Here is an 18,567-nt window from a genome sequence, read left to right on the forward strand (position 1 = left end):
TCTTTTTAAAGAAGGTATTACTACAGTTGCAGAGCTTGCTAGTGCTGATGCAATGGATGTTGAGCGTGCATTGTACAAAGCGTTACCATTTGAGAGCGAGAAAGAGCAATGTGGCGAGCATGAGACTGAAGCTGCAAGAAGAAGGGAAATGAGAACTGTTTTCGTCACTGGTAAAGATGGACTTACGCCATGTCAAGCTGCTATTATGCTGGTTAAGGAAGCCAGAGCTTTGGTAGAAGCTGAATTAGGATTAGAACAAGTAGAGTGGGATAAAAAGGATCGCTCGAGAAAAGCAACTGGGTCTGATTTATCAAAAACGTTATTAGAAGCAACTCAAGTCAGCAAATTATCAGAGCCTGTCACTTTGTCTCGAGCTAATTCTGAACTCAGTAGTGGCAGCAACGTTTCAGAAAATGCTTTGATACCTTGTGCACAACCCGAAATTCAATCACAAGTAATGAATCCAAATATTTCTCAGGAGGAAGATCAAGAAAATAGTATTGAAGACGACTTTGTGTTACAAATTAACACTCCAGATGTTATTGAAGATATAACCGACGATGAAGAAAACAATATTGATCAACAAATTAGTCAAGAAAAAACACAAGAACCTGTTCCAGAAGATGTTATAGAATCAGTTACAACTCCCAGTTCCTGGGTAACTTCAACTTCAAATCGACGACGTTCATATTCACAGAGTCCTAGTTTATTTGGCGATAGTCTAATCCTAGATACACAAGAATGCAATCTTTTAGATCAAAATATTGTCGATTTAGATAATGTTGTGTTTGATGATACAAATTTTTCTGTTGATCAAGCTTCCAAAGGACAAAAAACAGAAGCAAGTACGAGCAAAATCAAATTAAATAAGTCTGAAGAGCTACGTAATGTAGAAGAATCTCAAGTAACTTATAAGTCATTAATATGGAATGAAGATACTTGGAACTCTACGAGAATTTCTCATGATGCTAATAAACGTCTGCAAAATCAATTAGATTTATCAAAAACCTGTAGAGAATCAACGGTACAAATTTTGAGACAAAAAAATTCGAGAGACTGCAATGAAAATCGTACTCCGAAGAGGAAACGGTCTACTGATTTAGATAAATTACACATAGCTGCTAAACGAAAGTACAATTCTCCTACTGTTGAAAAATCACCGATTGCTAGTTTAATTACTTATGAAACTAACCGAAGACGATCAACGGGTTCAAATAAATCTGAAGATGACATTATTAGTCCTTCGCAAACTAAGGAGTCTTTTGGGATGAATAAAAAAAATCACTCGAAAATAAAAATAATGTCCTTGAGAAATCGTACTCAAAAAAATATTCAGGTAATTGAAACTTCTAGTATTAATTTGCGATCCAAAAACCAAACTGATATAAATTTAATACCTACTACATCTAAATCTAATCAAATTCAAGCAGAAGTTCAAGTTTATAATGCGCCTGATTCTGAGGATGATGACATGTTTTTATGCGATGATTCACCTTGCGCAGCTCCAATTGTAAAGAAAAATATTCCGACAGAAACTACTTATTTAGTTGCTGACAAATCAATTCCATCTTCAGTGCTAAGAAGCAAAAGTGAAAAAAATTTTGATAAAAGATCGTTGTTAAAAGAATTATCAATTGTAAATATATCTGATAAGGTAAAATTTAGTGAATTTAAAAGTGAAATCGATGACAAGGAAGAAATCGCGCTGGCGCTAGCATGTGAAATATTTTCCCACAATAATGTGGGTATTGGAACTAAAATACTAAATTATGAAGCTTATCAAGATTCTAAAAAACGAATAGAACATACTGATGGAGTTAGTGACAATAGAAAACTTTGTGGAGTTGCAATTACTTGGGGTGGGCATATTTACTATCTTCCCTTTGAAAATGTTCGTGAAACTAATCGTGTACCAGTGAAAGAACGTATGTCATTATTAACAAGAATATTATCAACAAATAAATTAACTGTAAAATGCTTCAATCTCAAAGAATCTTACAAAATGCTGTACAAATGCTGTGGAGTAACACCTTCATGTAAATTTATTGATATAATTACCTCAAATTGGTTGTTAAATTCTTACATCACTTATAATAATTTTGAGGAATTAGTTAAAAAACATTTACCTGAAAGTAAAATCCATTTAAGTAACATCAAGCGTACTCCAAATGATACTGGACCGGGGCTGAATGTCAGAAGCGAAGTACCAAGTAAAATAAGAGCTGGTACTGAAGCTTTGCTGACCTGGTTTCTTTTAGATGGTTTTCAAGACAAATTGATAACGCAAGACCCAGTTTTATTAGATACCTTCAAGGAAATAGAAATGGGAACAATACAACTGCTGGCTCGTATGGAATTAACAGGAATGGGAATAAATCATCAGTCTCTACAAGAATTATCAAAAACTATTCTTGATGAAATGTCACAGCTTCAAAATCAAGTCTATCGATCAATTGGAAAAAGTTTTAATTTTTTATCCTCTCGAGCTGTTTCAGAAGTTCTTGGCTTGAATAAAGGCAAAAAAGCTTGTGCTAATAAAGCAGTGCTCGAGCAATGCAATCATCCAGTAGCTAAAATGATTATTTATTGGCGAAAGTTAAATAACATTCATGTAAGAAATATTTGTCCTTTGCTACAACATGCCGAAGGATCCAACAGGATACACGGAAACTGTTACACTACAACAGAAACAGGCCGAATTTCTATGCATGAACCGAATCTTCAAAATGTTCCTCGTGACTTCAATGCACCTGATAATAGTAAACTTTTCAGTATCCGTACTGCTTTTATTCCAGCGTTGGGAAACATTTTGCTGTCTGCTGATTACTGTCAATTGGAATTACGAATATTGGCACATTTTTCCCAGGAGCCAAAACTCTGTAGCGTCTTGAAGAAGCCCGGAGATGTATTTAAGAATATTGCAGCACGTTGGTACAATACAACTGAATCAAGAGTTGATGATACAATGAGACAAAGAGCTAAACAATTGTGCTACGGAATGATTTATGGAATGGGAATCAAAACACTAGCTGAAACGCTTCAAGTAAACGAGACCGAAGCTCGAGAATTTTTAGAGACTTTTATGGGTGCTTATCCTGGAATTAAAAAATGGCTAGTTGAAGCTCTTGAAGAAGCTAAGAAACAAGGATACGTTACGACACTAATGAAACGCCGAAGATTATTACCAGATTTGAACAACGAGTCATCAGCGCTGAGAGCTAAAGCTGAGAGACAAGCTATTAATACGAAAATTCAAGGTTCTGCAGCGGATATTGCCAAAAAAGCGATGATTCTTATTGATGAAAGGTTAAAAAAAGAATTTCCTGATATGTTGATGGTTTTTTCTGGAACAGATGCTAAGAGAAAACTCAGACGTAGTAGAGATACTTCACCAAGAGGCGCTTATTTAGTTCTTCAACTTCACGATGAGTTAATTTATGAAGTTAATGCGGGAGATCTTGAAAAAGTAACGATAATTATCAAAGAGTCTATGGAACATGCTTGTTCATTATCTGTACCCTTACCAGTTAAAGTTAAAGTTGGATCGGCTTGGGGTGAATTGAAAGAATACGAGTTTGAAACTTGATAGTTATTACTCAGATATTTTTTTAAATTTGTATTTTAATTAACTTGTACATATAAAATCGTGTCTCGTTAATTACTGTCGTTGTTTCTTTTTTGTTGTAAGTATTTTTTTCTGTGATTTAAAATCAATTTTATACATATTGATATTTTTAACAATTAATCAAAATTTAAATCATGATAATATAAATTTATAGATAATATAAGATTTTTTTTAATGTACCTTTGTTGTTTTAATTATTTCTGTAAATAAAATAACTTGTAAGAATTATTTTTTGTTTTTGCGTTATTATGATCTTTATTAATTTTCCATACAAGTACACTGAAAAAAAAAATTAACTTGATTTAAGAGAAAAATTCTTGAACCAAGAAAATAATTTTAGAGAGTTTTATCAAGACAGTTTTATTTAGAGAGTCTTGAATCAAGACGAAAAATTTTTGAATTAAATAAAATTTACTTAAACTAATATTATTTACTTGATTCAAGTAAATTTTTTTTTCTGTGTAATATTATTTTATGCTATGTATTTTTTATTACATTATTAGTTAAAAATGAAATCATTTTGGTATTGAAGAATTTTATACCTTATTATCATCTGGAAGATTGCGTTGTCATCATTATCTTCATCAATTTCGTAGTTAAGTTATTATTTAAAACCTATAATTAAAATTAAAACAATAGAACAGAATGACAACTGTTTACAAAAAATTCATTTTATTTTCTAAAATTTATTCATTTTATTTTATAAAATTATTATACATAATTATAAGCTTTTTGAGAAAAATAAATAATAACACAATCATAAGGATTCGCATGGCGGCGCCAGAGATTGGTAAAGTTTAGTGACCGCAGTCTGAACGATTTGTTGAAACGTCTCATCCTCGGGACATGAAACATTAAGGTTTCCAAGATCTATATGAGCTTTCTTACTGTTAACAGTAACGTACAACTTTTCTCCGCGGAAAATTTTAGGTACCGAATCTTCACCAAACATTTCTTGCAACATTTCTATGAGACACTCTTTGAAATGCATGCGATCCATTTTGGTTGGCGCAGATAGTGTTTTAGGTGGTGCATCAATCATTTCAGCTTGAAGAAGTGCTGTGAGGACAGAGTCAGCATACATGTCATTAACAGGACTAGCAATCCATTCCATCGTTACTATTTTACCTTCAACAATAACTTCTACACATTTGAATACTCGCATTTTTTTATCATCAATAACATCTATATTTCCAGCTATCTGAGTAAGAAGATGCCTAAGAACTGGCAATGATGCGCTGAAATAAATACTTTGCCGTTGAATAACTTGACTCATACTCATATCCGTGTACTTTGAAAGATCTGATGGTGCCAATAGATGATAGTTGAAATTCCTCTTTACTAAAATACCTGATAAAATTTCCTTTGGTTTTGGAGTATCCATAGCAAGAGTTCCCATAACTTTAGCCGTCTTCTCACCACGGAAATTAAGTTCCACAGCTACTGTATTGCGCGGATTATGTATTTCCATTGAAGTAGTAGGATCATCCTCATATTCACGTTGCAAAGCTGATTTAAGACGACTCATTTCATTTTGTTCACCGTGTACCAATATTACATGAGGAGGTTTTAAATGTCTAATAAATTCAGATGTTTGTTTATAATCAGTGTGAGCTGAAAATGAAATATAATCTACAGACATTTTTAGTGGCAACTTTTGTCCACTCATTGTTGTTATCTCCTCGGGTTCTGACAGTATTGTTTTGGCTAATGTACCCTCAACACAGTACCCTGCAATAATAACACCATTTTTGGCATCTGTACACCAAGACTCAAACAGCTCGCGTGATAAACCGCTTTGCATCATACCCGGCGATGCCATGACTACACAAGGTCCAATGTCATCAAAATGATCAATTCCTTTAAGATTGGAAATATGTTTGAATACAAATGGATTATTTATAGCTATTTGTCGACGAATTTTATCATTCATGGCATTTATATAAGTTTGATAGACTGCCATACATTTTTTGGCAAGTGATGATGCGTAGTAAATAGGTATTTCATGTAGCTCTGGATGTTGACTCCAGTACTCGTCTAAAATTAATAACAATTCTTGAGCTCGCCCAAGAGCAAACACAGGAATCAGACATCTACCACCTCGATTAACAATTTCATGAACTAAATTAGTAAATCTGCTTTCACGATCTTCTCGTTTTTCATGTATATGTGTACCGTACGTTGATTCAGTTATCAAAACATCTGGACGAACATTAGGAATCTCAGCAGCCATTAAATGACGGTCTTCTTGTCGACTGAAATCTCCTGTGTAGAGTGTTTTAACACCCGCTATTTCAATCATAAACATTGCAGCACCCAACACATGACCTGCATTGTAAGCCCAAAATTTAATACCAAAAACGTCTTTTTCTTCGTGAAAATTAATCGTTTCTATTTTATCCATACTCGTTTCTAAGTCTGACTCGGTGTACAGCATTTGTTCAGTAGCAATATTGCTTACTTTTATGTAATCTGATAATAACCATCGATAAATAGCCTTTGTAGCGTGTGTCATAAAGCAACGTCCTTTGAAACTGGTTTTCTGTAAGAACCAAGGTAGAGCACCACAGTGATCTAAATGAAAATGTGATATTAGCAGTAAATCTATTTCATCTGCTTCAACTAAATCAACAAATGGTAAAGCGTCCATTCCTGACAGTCCCGGGTGAATTCCACAGTCGAGCATTATTTTTTTTCCTTTAAATTCGAGCATGATACACGATCTTCCTACTTCTTGACCAGCCCCCAAAGGTTTTATTGATAGTAAATCACTTTCCTCTGCTGGGACGAGAGTGTCCGCTGCTTTACGTTTTGTTGCCATCTTATAACAATATTTCAAATATTGTTATTAACCTGAAAATAAAATTTAATTATTATCACCTGATTGGAACAAAAAACTACATCAACTATGAATTAGTAAGTTTATTCAAGTACTAATCTATCAATTAAGACAATGTGGGTAGAAGATGTAAAAAAATTTAGTTTATTTGCAAAAAAAAAAATTGGATAATAAAAAATATATTTTTAATGTATCTTAGAGTTGCAAGAATTTTTATGTACATATTATTTAATAAGTTTTTTTTTACCTGTTTTCTTTTTTTATCAAAATTGTTCAGTTAATTTGTTTGAACTTGTATAAGTAATTTTTATAAAATTATTAATTATTTTTCACACAATAAGTTTGAAACACATATAAAAAAAATATATATATATATATACACCCTCACGTGTTCTGTTTTGTAGCGTTGTGTTCTGTCTTTTGGAGAGTATAAGTATATATATATAACAATCTACATACATACACTATATATATACCCCCACTATCGACGTATCACTGAACTATAATTACAGCCAACTTCAAGACTACCGGCGTTTGTATTTTTTGTAATTGTAAACAAACATTTTAACCGTTAACTTGTTAAGAAAAAATTTTATTTATAATTTAATGATACAACTGTAAATACTCTTATATAAATAAACAGCTAATTAATTAAATTAATAACCATTCAGAAAAATAAAAAATAAAGATCATTTTGTCGTTATAAACATTTTTTATAAAATAATTTAAAGTAGAATGGCTTTTTATAGACCTGGAGGTTTATCGGATTATTCTGATGAAGAATTCTCTGATGAGGAAGATTATACTATAAGTAGAAATAACGTACGTAACTAAAATATATTTTTTTCGAAATAAAATTTCAAAACGTGTTTTACATTAAAAATTTTTTCAGAATGGTGATTTCAATGGAAGTAATCAAAAAGATACAGAACTTAATGAAATCCAAGATCAACAATTTAGAGTACTCAATGCTTGTATGACGGGTGACATTGCTATTATTGATGAGTACATAAATGGTAAATGAATTTAATGCAATTTTTAATAAATAAAACAAAATCCCGGAAATTTATTTTTTGTATTAAAAAAAAAAAAAAAAAAAAAAACAAAATGAAAAAATTTGCACTTGTAATACTTTTAAATTTCTAGATGTAAAATTTTTTTTATGACAGTTTAATAGTTATAAAAATCCAAAAAATTGACAGATGTCTGTTAATTTCAGTATCATTAATCTGTAATTTATTGATAAAACAAAATGTATCCATTATTTGTTTTTCAGATGGAAATGATGTTAATGAATTTTTATTCAGTGGATGGAGTATGCTACTTTATGCTTCTTCGTCAGTACTACCAGAAGTTATAGAGCATTTATTAAAACTTGGAGCTGATCCAAATCTGCACAAAGGTATTTGACTCGTTGAGTTATTGAGCTATTATCTATGATTAAAAAATTTTTGAATATTTTCAGATGGATACACCCCGCTGATGGCAGTATGTGACTCAACGAAAGGAACCACAGAGCAAACTTTGAAGTGTATTGAAATTTTATTAAATGCAAACGCTAATCCTGACGCTGTTAGTAAAGATTTGTAAGTTTAAAATTATTAATGTATTTATTAAATAATACAAATTTAATTGCTAAACATATTGTTGACAGACAAACACCATTGATGCTCGCTTGCAAATCCAAAGAACCTGAAGTGATTACATTTCTTCTGAATCATGCTAAAAATATTGAGATGTGTGATAAAGATGGACGAACGGTAATAATACTAGATTAATTTGTGCATAAAAAAATAATCGACTCTATTATTTAAATTAATTTATTTTCAGGCTGTATTTTATGCAGTTTGTGCCAATAAGCCAGAAGTTTTGAAAATACTGATGAAAGCCAAAGCTTCTGTAGCATTAGTGGACAGACGTAATTTAACACTTAGAGATATTGCTGTTACCAAAAATTACGATGAGGTAATTTTATATTTTGATTTTAGTTTTATAAAAAAATCAATTTTTATTTTTAAATAATTTTTTTTTGTAGATTAAACAGATTTTAGATTTCGAAGATGACGAGATTGATAATTATTGTTCAGTAACAAAGATAGTAGATTGGAAAGATGCAATTACAAATATTACTAATCCAGATTCTGAGTGTGTAGATCCAGATATTGCGAATATTTTATACTCATTAAATTTAGAAAAATACAGGCAGTCTTTCAAAGGAATGAGTGTTAAAAAATTCTTGCAACTAACTGAAAATGATCTAATTGAATTAGGAATGGACATTCAGTATCACAGAAAACAATTTATGAATGGATTATTCAAGTTTCATTCTTCCAAGTGGAAATTTTCGAATACCGTTAGAGTTATTAAAAAATCTTCCGAAGTTTCGTAAGTACACGATCTTTTAAAAATTATTAATTTATTAAATAAATTACTTGGTAATAATTATTAACTATATATAATATAATTTAGATTATTCGATGGAGTTATATCTTTAGGAAGTGTTGCTCGACAACTTAATGTCATCGGATCATGTTTTTGTTACATGAGGAATAATTTCTTTGAAGGAACAAATAAAATGATTCTTACAAATAAAGAACTTTGTTTAAAAGAACTCAAAGAGACTGAACTTAAGTTGACTTTGATTAAAAAAGACTTTGAACAAATATTAGAATTTGTTGAAAAGGTAGGAAATTATTTTTTTTTTTTTCTTTAACATTATTTACTCGAATAGCTCACAATATTGTTTATATTATATTTAGTTTGAAAAAAAGAATCGCGGAAATCCACCAGCAGCTTATATTGGACCAAATGAATTCAAGAACAAAACATCATGGACGATTTTATTTACTGCTTCTATAGTAACTGGTATATTTATCACTAAGACTTTTTTTGTTAAAAAATTGATAGATTAATCATAGTATTCTCTATTTATTATATTTTATTCTATGAGCCAAAAAAAAAAAGTATTATTACTCCATAATAATTTATTATCTAAAGATTGATAAAAATCTCAGGTATAAAAAATCTTTAAAAACTTGGATAATCATAGTATTTATTTTTTCAATAGCTTTAAGTATGAATTTTGGGATTAAAAAATTTTTTATTATTCTGTTCAGTAGGTTTGTAATTAATCTTTAAATGTACACTGAGAAAAAAAATAGTTCTACTCTTGAGAAAATTTTTTTCACAAGAATATATATTCTTGATAATTTTCAAGAATATATTTTCTTGTCTCAAGAATTGATCGAATTATTTTTTGTTTAATTCAAGTGAACCTATTCGTTTGTTAATCTATAAAAATTAATGCCAATATTTTATTATCATGATAAATATTGATATTCTTTTGTTAAAAAACCAAAATTTATTTCAAACGATTCTTGAGCCAAAAAATTTTTTTCTGGACAAAAAACTTTTTTCTCAGTGTATTCAGTTCAATTTTTCTTTAGCTAATTATTCAACTACTTAAAAAAAATTTTTAAAAATAAAATTTTCCATTGAAATAATAAAACTAAAATATTTTTATAATAATAATTATTATTTTTTAAATATTATTTATAGCTAAAAATGTATTTCAATCACAGTTATATTAGATCTAATACTTAATAACTATTTTGTAAACAGTGTTCATTTTCGTAATAAAATTAATTATAATTCTTTAATAAAATGGTACATAAAATCTATTATTTACAAAAAATTTAATTCATCATTTATTGTCACTTAAACTTACAAGCTTCATCATCAAAGGAAATAGTGGATGAAACGACGGAAGATTACGTTGTCTTATCGTTAATTCATAGCGTTGCAAAGTTCCGGAACATAATGTTAACCGATCTTTTTCACTTGGATTATTGTCCAACCATTGAGACAACCGACTTATTGACCATCCAGCGCTCTAAAATTCAGATTTAAATATTGAAACATTTAAAAAATCATAACATATTTATGACACACAAAAAAAATTATTACTTGATGTGGAGATTGTAACTCGGGTGGAGCACCGGAGAAAAGATGAAGAAGAACAAGCGAAGGTGGCACACTACCTTCCCCTCTCATTTCCAATACTTTCTCAACCATTTTTGCCGGTCCTAATGCAATTAGAGATTTAAGCGCTCTCAATGTACGGTATTGCTGCTGTTCCAACATTCCTAATTGACCTCCTCGACATAGTGGAGCTACGGCAACTTCCATCTGATTATAAAAAAAAAATGTTTATTCATACTTTAATTTTTAACGCGTAAAATTAAATACAAAAGATTCAATTAAGACCTGAGAAAAATCAACTATCAATTTAGCTTTTCCATATTCGCTAAGAGGTCGTATCAAACAAGCATGACGAACGAAAAATTCTATACATCTCGATGCAACAGAATTACAACTGCAATATTTAATTATTAATTATTTTACATTCTTATAAATATTATTTATTAAATGATTGATTAACTCACCATTCTATTACAACCGTTTGATTTTTATAAGGTGCTAGGAACGTACTAACAGTTCGCATGATGAATCCTTGTAGTTCTTTTATGTAAAGTGAACATCCAATTTCACGATTCTGAACACTACTTGGACTGAAGAAGAAAAGTTAAATAAATAAATAACTTGAATAGTTATATAAAATCATGATAAATATAAAACATACTCTCGAAATTCCGGATCATCATGCATTGTCAAAATAATGCTTTCGATAGCATCAGTAATAGAAGCTATAAGTGGAGAAAGTATATTTTTTGTCAGTTTATTCGTATCCTCAAGAGCACTAGCAATAATAGCAGCACCTTCTTGAGGTAAACTACCCGCTAAATTAGCGACAACACGGTTCATTTGCATAGCAAGATAATACAATAAATTAGCAAATGTAATATTAGTCAACTGCCCAGATGTAGGTGTGTCGATAACTTGACTAGCTTCACCGCTAGTTACTAAACCTTGCTCACATTTCAAGCAAAATAATCTAATAGATTTTCCCACATTACGTGCAACAACTGCTGAAAGATTTTCATCAACCAATGATACACTTAATTCACTGGTAACAGTTCTTATTAAGCTATCAATTTCGTCTTGACTCGGTGCAGCATCACCCGAAAACATAGTATGAACTGGATCCAACAATCGTGAAATAGAACGTGACAAATATGCATTTTCAAATGGCAACAAAATATCTTTACTTATTGTATAAGTACCAATTAATTGTGATTTTTCTTTTAAACGTTTTCTCAAGTCCAAAAATACACGTAAAAATTTTGGATATTCCCCTTCTAATGCTTGTTTTATAAAAGAAGATGCCTGAGAACGTTCGATAAATATTTTTGCCAATAAATTTATTATTTTATTCCAAAATGATTGCGATAAACCTTCGAATTCTTTAGTAAAATGCTCTAATAATATTCTTTCAAGAAATTCAATTTGTACGCAATGTGTGTACAACGTATCTTGAAGTAAACGATCTAGATTTTCCCAAAGACGTACACGAAGATTTCCAGATGAGCCTGGAGATGGTAATGCTGCTCTACCTGGTCCAGCTCGTTTCCCTAGATCTTGGTTCGTTGGCAATGAAACATCTAAAGCTTCTCGAGCAACTTTTTCTATTTCTGACAATGCTAATTTTTCTGTTTTCTCAATGGCTTTCGACAGAATTCCTAAATTTTCAAATACTTGAAGTGCTGTGCTAACTTTGATATTGTCTGAAGCTTCTAATCCCTGTGACAATGTAATGGTTGCGATTTTTTTAACCGTTAGTTTGTGAGCCTTTACAGCTTGTTGATCATTGGCTATTAAATTTAATCCAACTAAATCATCATCGAACATCAACTGTTCAAGTTCATTGATACTTTTAGCAGCTTTTATTATTTCAGAGCTTTGTGTTGCATTACTTATTTGAGACTCTAATTTCTGTGAATGAAGTAAATGTTGAACTCTGCCAACTTTTCTAAGAAGGTTCGATGCCTCATGGAGTCTTTTTAATACTGTTGTTTGCGATTCTAATTTGTTAAATGGCTCAACTATTTTAGCTCTCAATCTTTCAACTGATGACAGTAAACTCTGCAAAATATATAATGTATTAATAACTTATAAATAAAAAAATTAGATACATAAAATCATAAAAAATTACTTGAACGTGAGTTTGCATCAATGAAAGAACACCTTCTATTTTTTCAACCCATGTTACTTGAGATAATAAATCTTCATGATTTGTGAGAACTAATTGATGTAATTCTGCATCTAGTATTTCTAAAGCTAATTTTTAAAAATATATATTAATATAATTATCAAATAAAATTTTAGCTGTCACTTTAGGAAACATAAATATAAAAATATACCTTTGCCAAATTTATTTAATTGTTGCGCAACAGTTAATAATTTTCTAGCATCACTAACTGGATTTTTTTGATCCAAAAATTGCTGCAGAAAATCTAAAATATTAAAAAATAAATAAAAATTAAGTATTAAATAAACAAACGGAGTTATTTATTTATGTCAAGTCCAACTTACCATCATTTTCTATGCTTTGAAGATCTACAATTTCACTCATTGTTGTTAGTTAAACATGTGGAATATTTTTTGCAAATTTTCAATTATTTTTATTGACAATTGTTTATCACAAGATTAATAAAAATTATGTTCATCAATTCCTTTACGAGTCGTGGCAAATAACCTAACTTTTAAACTACGCATGCGCATTTGATATCAATAGCGCGAAGCATATCATTCCATTTGACACTTAAGAACCACACTTAGGAACAATAGTACTTACTTGAGTAATTAAAAACCGATAATTACATTACAGGAACTAAAATGAAGTTAATTATTATTGCTACTACATGGAATAAAATTTATTCGATTATTTTTTCTTGATTAATTTTTTTTTAGTTTTAATTTTCAACATAGACATTATAAATTAATATAAATCAAATATTTTATTTTATCAACTTAATTCGGGGAGGAGAAAAATTTACACTAAACATAATTTATAAAAACAATTTTTTACTGTTGTGATTATTATATTGAAAATTATAAGCTCCATGATTCTGAAATTAACAGATATCTGTAAATTTTTGAAATTTCAATAGCAACTGAATTATTGTGAAAAAATTTTATGATATGAAATCAGCAGACATCTGGCAATTTTTTTAAATTTTTATTACAAATCAAACATAAAAAAATGATACTTTTCAAAAATTTCCACTTGTAATTTTTTTTAATTTCTAGATGTAAAATTTTTTTACAATGGATTTGGAATAAAAATAAAAAAAATTGTCAGATGTCTGCCGATTACAGTATCATTAAACTCCACGTTTATGTTAACTATTACTTACATAAATAAAAAGGACAAATAATTTTTGAAAAAAAATGAATGAAACAATTTTTAAAAAGTACCTCAATACATAACGTTTATTAAGGTGTACACATGTTGACTTAAATGTATTATTTTTTTTTTTAATTTCCTTAAAATTTTTAAAATTGTAATTATCCTACATTAATTTTTTTATTTATTCGCAATAGTATGAATGAATATTTCATACTTTGTATTTTATTATTTTTGCCAAGTGAAACATTCTGTTTTAGTTTCATTGACCCTATTATAAAATAGCATTGATATACATATTTACAGTTTATATGTACAGTTGCTTCAATTCGTTCTATATGAAATAGACATTAATTTTATTATTTTTTACGTTGTCTCTTCATTTATTCATTTATTATGACTAATTATTTTAGTTATTTTTTTTTATACCTTTTTACTAAACAAATTGCACGTTCGGACATCGATGTTGGCTTTTTAATTATGAAAATTTACGAGCAATTTATTTATAAAGATTTATTTACGACTTTTTCTTCATAATTATACGATAATTTAAGAATACATCCGACATATTAAATATTACAGACAATCAATTGTATTATTTATTTTTCATACTGCTCTCTCAACAAGTCGACTTTTTTTTTCTCTACTCTTATTCTCGCTCGTTTTCCCATAAATAATCACCATCATATTAATTTACAATAGTTATACCAACAATATTTCGAATACTCGCGTGTTTTCTTCAATTAATTCTCCTTAATTATTGTTTTGGTACAGCGTTGAAGGATAATTTGCGTCTAACTATTTAAATAATAATATAAATATTAATAATAATGTGAATGATTTTTTCTGGACTCTCACTATAATTATCCAACTTTTATCATTCACAATTATTTATTCATTTTAATTTTCACAATATTTATTAATTATGATTAAATCATTATTTTGAACACTTAATAACTTAAATATTACAAAAAAAAAAAAAAAATATCCAAACATAATCACAATTACAATTATTTAATTTTTTTTAATATTATTGAGTTAAATTATCTATATGATCATAGTATGAATTATTTGTTTAGTTTTATTTTTATTTGCAGAGAGCAGTACACAGAACCAACATCGATCAGTCTTAATATTGGAATTTACCAATAAAAATCACTTTATGCATTGCAAAATATATAAATATAGAAGAATAACAACTAAAATTATATCGCGATTGTTATCAAGTATATAATTATTATTTATTTTTGTTTTTTATTTTATTTTATTTTTTTTTTATTTTTTTCCATTATTTTACTGTATAAATTAGTGATAGAGTTGTTTATTCTTTCTGTTGTCATCAATAAATTGTGAATGAGCTTACATTTGTAATTCACGGCTTAATAAACATGCATTATCAATTCAATTTGGCCGTCATTGTTATTACATACTTTATTTAAATATTAATATGTGTTAAAACTTGCATTATTCTCATTCAATGTCACTTTGTAAAACAGTAAAAAAAAACTCGCAATATCTGACATGTTAAGAATCCTCGCATTAGTAATAATAATAATGTATTCAATATATTTATAGTATTTATTTAATTTTTTTTTACTATATTATCTAATGATTAATTATTATTAATGCTTTTTATTTATTATTATTACTTGGCAAATTTATTATTTTACTTTTCGTTTTTAATTTATTACTTTATGCTATCCCTGTACTCTCAATTCAATTACTCCAAAAAGGAAAACAAACCAATTTTCACTTTGCTCCAATTTTACATACATTCTTTTTCTTACTCTCACTTTTAACATTCACTTAATTTTTTATCAATTAATATTATTAGGTATAAATATTATTTAATATCTTAAGTAAATGGTTAGGGTCATGAGTGACTGAATTTGTGAATCACAATATTTAAAGGTCATATACATATTATGAAATTAACGACGTTTTTTTACACAATTAACGTCAAAATAATAAATTACAGATGATCACGATAAATATTAGTTACTGAAAGAAAAAAAAAAGTACGAAAAAAATCAACAAATTTCAACTAATTAAAATAACATATCGTAATAACAAATAAAAATAATACGATTTCTTAAAACAAACACAGATAATTCTTTAAGAAAAAACATATATTTATAATAACTATTAAGATAAAATTGGATAAAAAAATCCACAATCACAATCACTCGTACTCAATTAAATATAAACCCACTGGGTGTGCATTGTCTACATTAAATTCAGTACACTCTAGACAGATTAGTATTTATCATTATCACTATCCACGATTATACTCGAAATAAAATTAAAAAAAGGAAAAAAAAAAAGATTAAAAATGTTGGCAATTCAATTTTCGGTATTTACAGGCTCACGAGCATGATGAATTCTTACATGCTTATTGTGATTAGACTTGGTACTGCTTGATTTGCCGCATATGTGACACGTGTATGGTCGTGCACCACTGTGAACACGTAAATGCTCTTTAAGATAGTATGATCGGTGGAAAGTTTTATTGCATACATCGCACGTGTATGCTTTATTTTCTTCATGTTCTTTAACATGTCTTAAACAATTGTATTTTCTTATAAATTGAGCGCCACAATAATTACACGTATATGGCCTGACATTTCTGTGAGAATTCATATGTGCCGTGTAGTCACTGTGACGGTAAAACGCAGCGCTACACTGATTGCACTTAAAGGGTTTGGTGCTACGTGCTGCATGAGTCCATTTATGTAATTGTAAATTCCACTTGGTACTGAATGCTTTTGAACACACCTGACACTCGTAGGGACGTTCGCCATTGTGTACACGCATATGAACTGACAGTGATGAACGTAGATATATGCACTTACATATTGGACACTCGACATTTTCATTTTCCCGTTGAGCATCTGGTACAAAACGACGATTATGAGCACGTCTCATGTGACGTGTTAAACTAGCCATGTGTATAAATCTTTCATTACAATAGGTACACGCTTTAGGTTTATCATCGTGTGTTTCCTTGTGCCAAGCAAGCTTCTTTTTAGTATGAAATACTTCACCACAGTGACATATATAATCTTTCAACTTACGTTTTATATTTAAATGATGACGATTTTTATGTTGAGTTAAATTTGAGTATCTACGGAATGTTTCATTACAGAGGTTGCATTTAACTGGTGCATTACCTGTATGCCCATTCGTATGTTCATCTAATTTTTGTTTTGTTAAAAATGCTTTATCGCAAATAGTACATGGAAATGGTTTTATACCAAGATGACGTTTCATATGTAATTTGAAATTTTGTTTACGATAGAAATATTTACCACACTGTGAACACTCCAGCGGATGAATTTTTAAATGAGCGTTAAATAAAGCGACTGAGGGGAATTCTTCGTTACATATTTGACACTTTGAAATATCATGAAGACGTCGTGCAACCTCGGTACCATGAACCCTTCTATTGTGCATCTGTAAACTTCGTTCAGAACTAAAACGTTGAGTACACATAGCACAGGAAATTTCTATGCCTTGTGTCAAAGCTAGACTTTCAGATTTTTCATCTGCTTCAACTTTGCTTATGTCTGTTAATTGTTGTGGTGGTTGCATTTGATGTAGCAACGGCTGTTGCTGTTGATAGCCCTGTTGAACATGTAGACCAGGAACAAATATATCCTCAAAAGGATTCATGGGGCCATCGAGAAGTTTTATGTCTTTTGTTTCAGACTGTTCGTTAATACCACTGTTACTGCAACTGTTACTTGGACCAGCTTCTTTGTGTACTGTTGTACTGTGAACACGACGTTCTTTCGGGCAGTCAAAAACCTCTGTACACTGTGAGCACTTGAATGTACGTTGTTTTGTCGGTGTTTTTCTGTCTCGATCAAGAAATAAGCTAGAAGTAAAGTGGGTAGCGAGCGAACGACTGTCTAACAGTGGAACCCCGGCTTCATTATCAGATCCTTCTGACTCTTCCCAGCTTTCACGTGCCATCAGATCGTACGATGTCGACATACGGGAAGACTCTTGACCAACATACAACTATAAATATAAAGAAAAAAAAAAGTAAATAAATAAACATCAATTGGCAATGTAAATATTATTATTAAAAATTTATAAACCGGTTGATTTTCTCACCTGCCAAGCCGAATGTTCTGTGCAGCCGTTGCTTTCCTGTTCAGACAGCTCTCCCCTTGGTGGCATTGTCTCATCTGCCCGCATGTTGACACTCTTTACTTCTTCATCGATACCCGTACCACCTTCACTGCTTGCCATTGATTGTTGACTCGTTGCGCTAATTGCTTTCTGTGATGATTCACTTATAAATGTACTAGGAACGAGAATTTGAAGTCCATCGAATTCAAATACATTCATAGGACCCGAATGTGCATCTTCATTGATATTAAGAAGTTCGGTCGTTGGTATGTGATTTACTGTTTTAGTTATTGTTGACTGGAAACTCTTAGATTCAATACTTGTCGTAGGGTCAGTTGCTTGCGACAAACCACAAGTTAAATTTGATTGATGCGTTGTAATTTTATTACTACATATCGTGTAATTTTCATTGGTGATTGATTGTTGGGAGTGAATTGCTGGAAATGAGCTAACATGCTCCGTAATGACCGACTGATGAAAGATGCCATTACTATTATTCTCGGATTTTCTTGCAGTTTCAATGCTGGCACCTTGAGATTCATCATGATTTAATCTTACTGCTGCGTTGTTGTCGACTTGTAAGCAATCAGCTGAATTTTTATGTTGACTTATCACAGAGTCGTTGGTCTCTTCATAATGACTGTCAGCTTCCATTTGACC

General features: G+C 30.0%; 6 protein-coding genes across 7 annotated transcripts in view; 2 read left to right on the forward strand and 4 right to left on the reverse strand.

Annotated features, from left to right (window-relative positions):
* On the forward strand, positions 1 to 3,716 carry LOC123268567 (DNA polymerase theta-like; the record flags this gene model as incomplete). The annotated part of the gene is given in 1 exon segment (XM_044733780.1): positions 1 to 3,716. A coding segment is annotated over 1 exon segment (3,586 nt), but the record flags the coding sequence as incomplete, so codon positions are not given.
* Positions 3,717 to 4,343: 627 nt separating this feature from the next.
* Positions 4,344 to 6,896, reverse strand: LOC123268650 (cleavage and polyadenylation specificity factor 73). 2 transcript variants are annotated; one of them, XM_044733914.1, is made up of 2 exons: positions 6,847 to 6,896; positions 4,344 to 6,478 (listed from the first exon to the last, which is right to left on the reverse strand). In XM_044733914.1, exon 2 carries the CDS (start codon positions 6,444 to 6,446, stop codon positions 4,383 to 4,385), a length of 2,064 nt encoding a protein of 687 aa, XP_044589849.1. In that variant the 5' UTR covers positions 6,447 to 6,478; positions 6,847 to 6,896; the 3' UTR covers positions 4,344 to 4,382. The 2 variants fall into 2 exon arrangements, with proteins under 2 accessions (XP_044589849.1, XP_044589860.1); XM_044733925.1 differs by lacking the exon at positions 6,847 to 6,896 and adding an exon at positions 6,712 to 6,763.
* Positions 6,897 to 7,107: 211 nt separating this feature from the next.
* On the forward strand, positions 7,108 to 9,377 carry LOC123268766 (ankyrin repeat, SAM and basic leucine zipper domain-containing protein 1-like). The gene is made up of 9 exons (XM_044734126.1): positions 7,108 to 7,286; positions 7,357 to 7,480; positions 7,741 to 7,866; positions 7,930 to 8,050; positions 8,119 to 8,224; positions 8,295 to 8,429; positions 8,500 to 8,849; positions 8,934 to 9,147; positions 9,224 to 9,377. The coding sequence occupies exons 1-9, from the start codon at positions 7,200 to 7,202 to the stop codon at positions 9,374 to 9,376; spliced, it is 1,416 nt and encodes a 471-aa protein (XP_044590061.1). The 5' UTR covers positions 7,108 to 7,199; the 3' UTR covers position 9,377.
* A 606-nt stretch (positions 9,378 to 9,983) lies between these two features.
* Positions 9,984 to 18,567, reverse strand: part of LOC123268643 (exocyst complex component 6) — an 11,654-nt gene continuing 3,070 nt past the window's right edge. The window contains exon 6 of the mRNA XM_044733900.1: positions 9,984 to 9,995. Within this exon, the coding sequence (XP_044589835.1) occupies positions 9,984 to 9,995 (12 nt within the window). The remainder of the gene's footprint in view (positions 9,996 to 18,567) is intronic.
* On the reverse strand, positions 10,092 to 13,184 carry LOC123268634 (conserved oligomeric Golgi complex subunit 5). Its single transcript, XM_044733889.1, has 8 exons — positions 12,957 to 13,184; positions 12,785 to 12,877; positions 12,577 to 12,701; positions 11,107 to 12,506; positions 10,910 to 11,035; positions 10,731 to 10,839; positions 10,431 to 10,652; positions 10,092 to 10,356 (listed from the first exon to the last, which is right to left on the reverse strand). Exons 1-8 carry the CDS (start codon positions 12,994 to 12,996, stop codon positions 10,168 to 10,170), a joined length of 2,304 nt encoding a protein of 767 aa, XP_044589824.1. The 5' UTR covers positions 12,997 to 13,184; the 3' UTR covers positions 10,092 to 10,167.
* Positions 15,410 to 18,561, reverse strand: LOC123268628 (zinc finger protein 221). The gene is made up of 2 exons (XM_044733877.1): positions 17,890 to 18,561; positions 15,410 to 17,793 (listed from the first exon to the last, which is right to left on the reverse strand). Exons 1-2 carry the CDS (start codon positions 18,559 to 18,561, stop codon positions 16,114 to 16,116), a joined length of 2,352 nt encoding a protein of 783 aa, XP_044589812.1. The 3' UTR covers positions 15,410 to 16,113.

This window comes from Cotesia glomerata, linkage group LG1 (assembly GCF_020080835.1).
Source record: "Cotesia glomerata isolate CgM1 linkage group LG1, MPM_Cglom_v2.3, whole genome shotgun sequence".
Lineage (NCBI taxonomy): Eukaryota > Metazoa > Arthropoda > Insecta > Hymenoptera > Braconidae > Cotesia > Cotesia glomerata.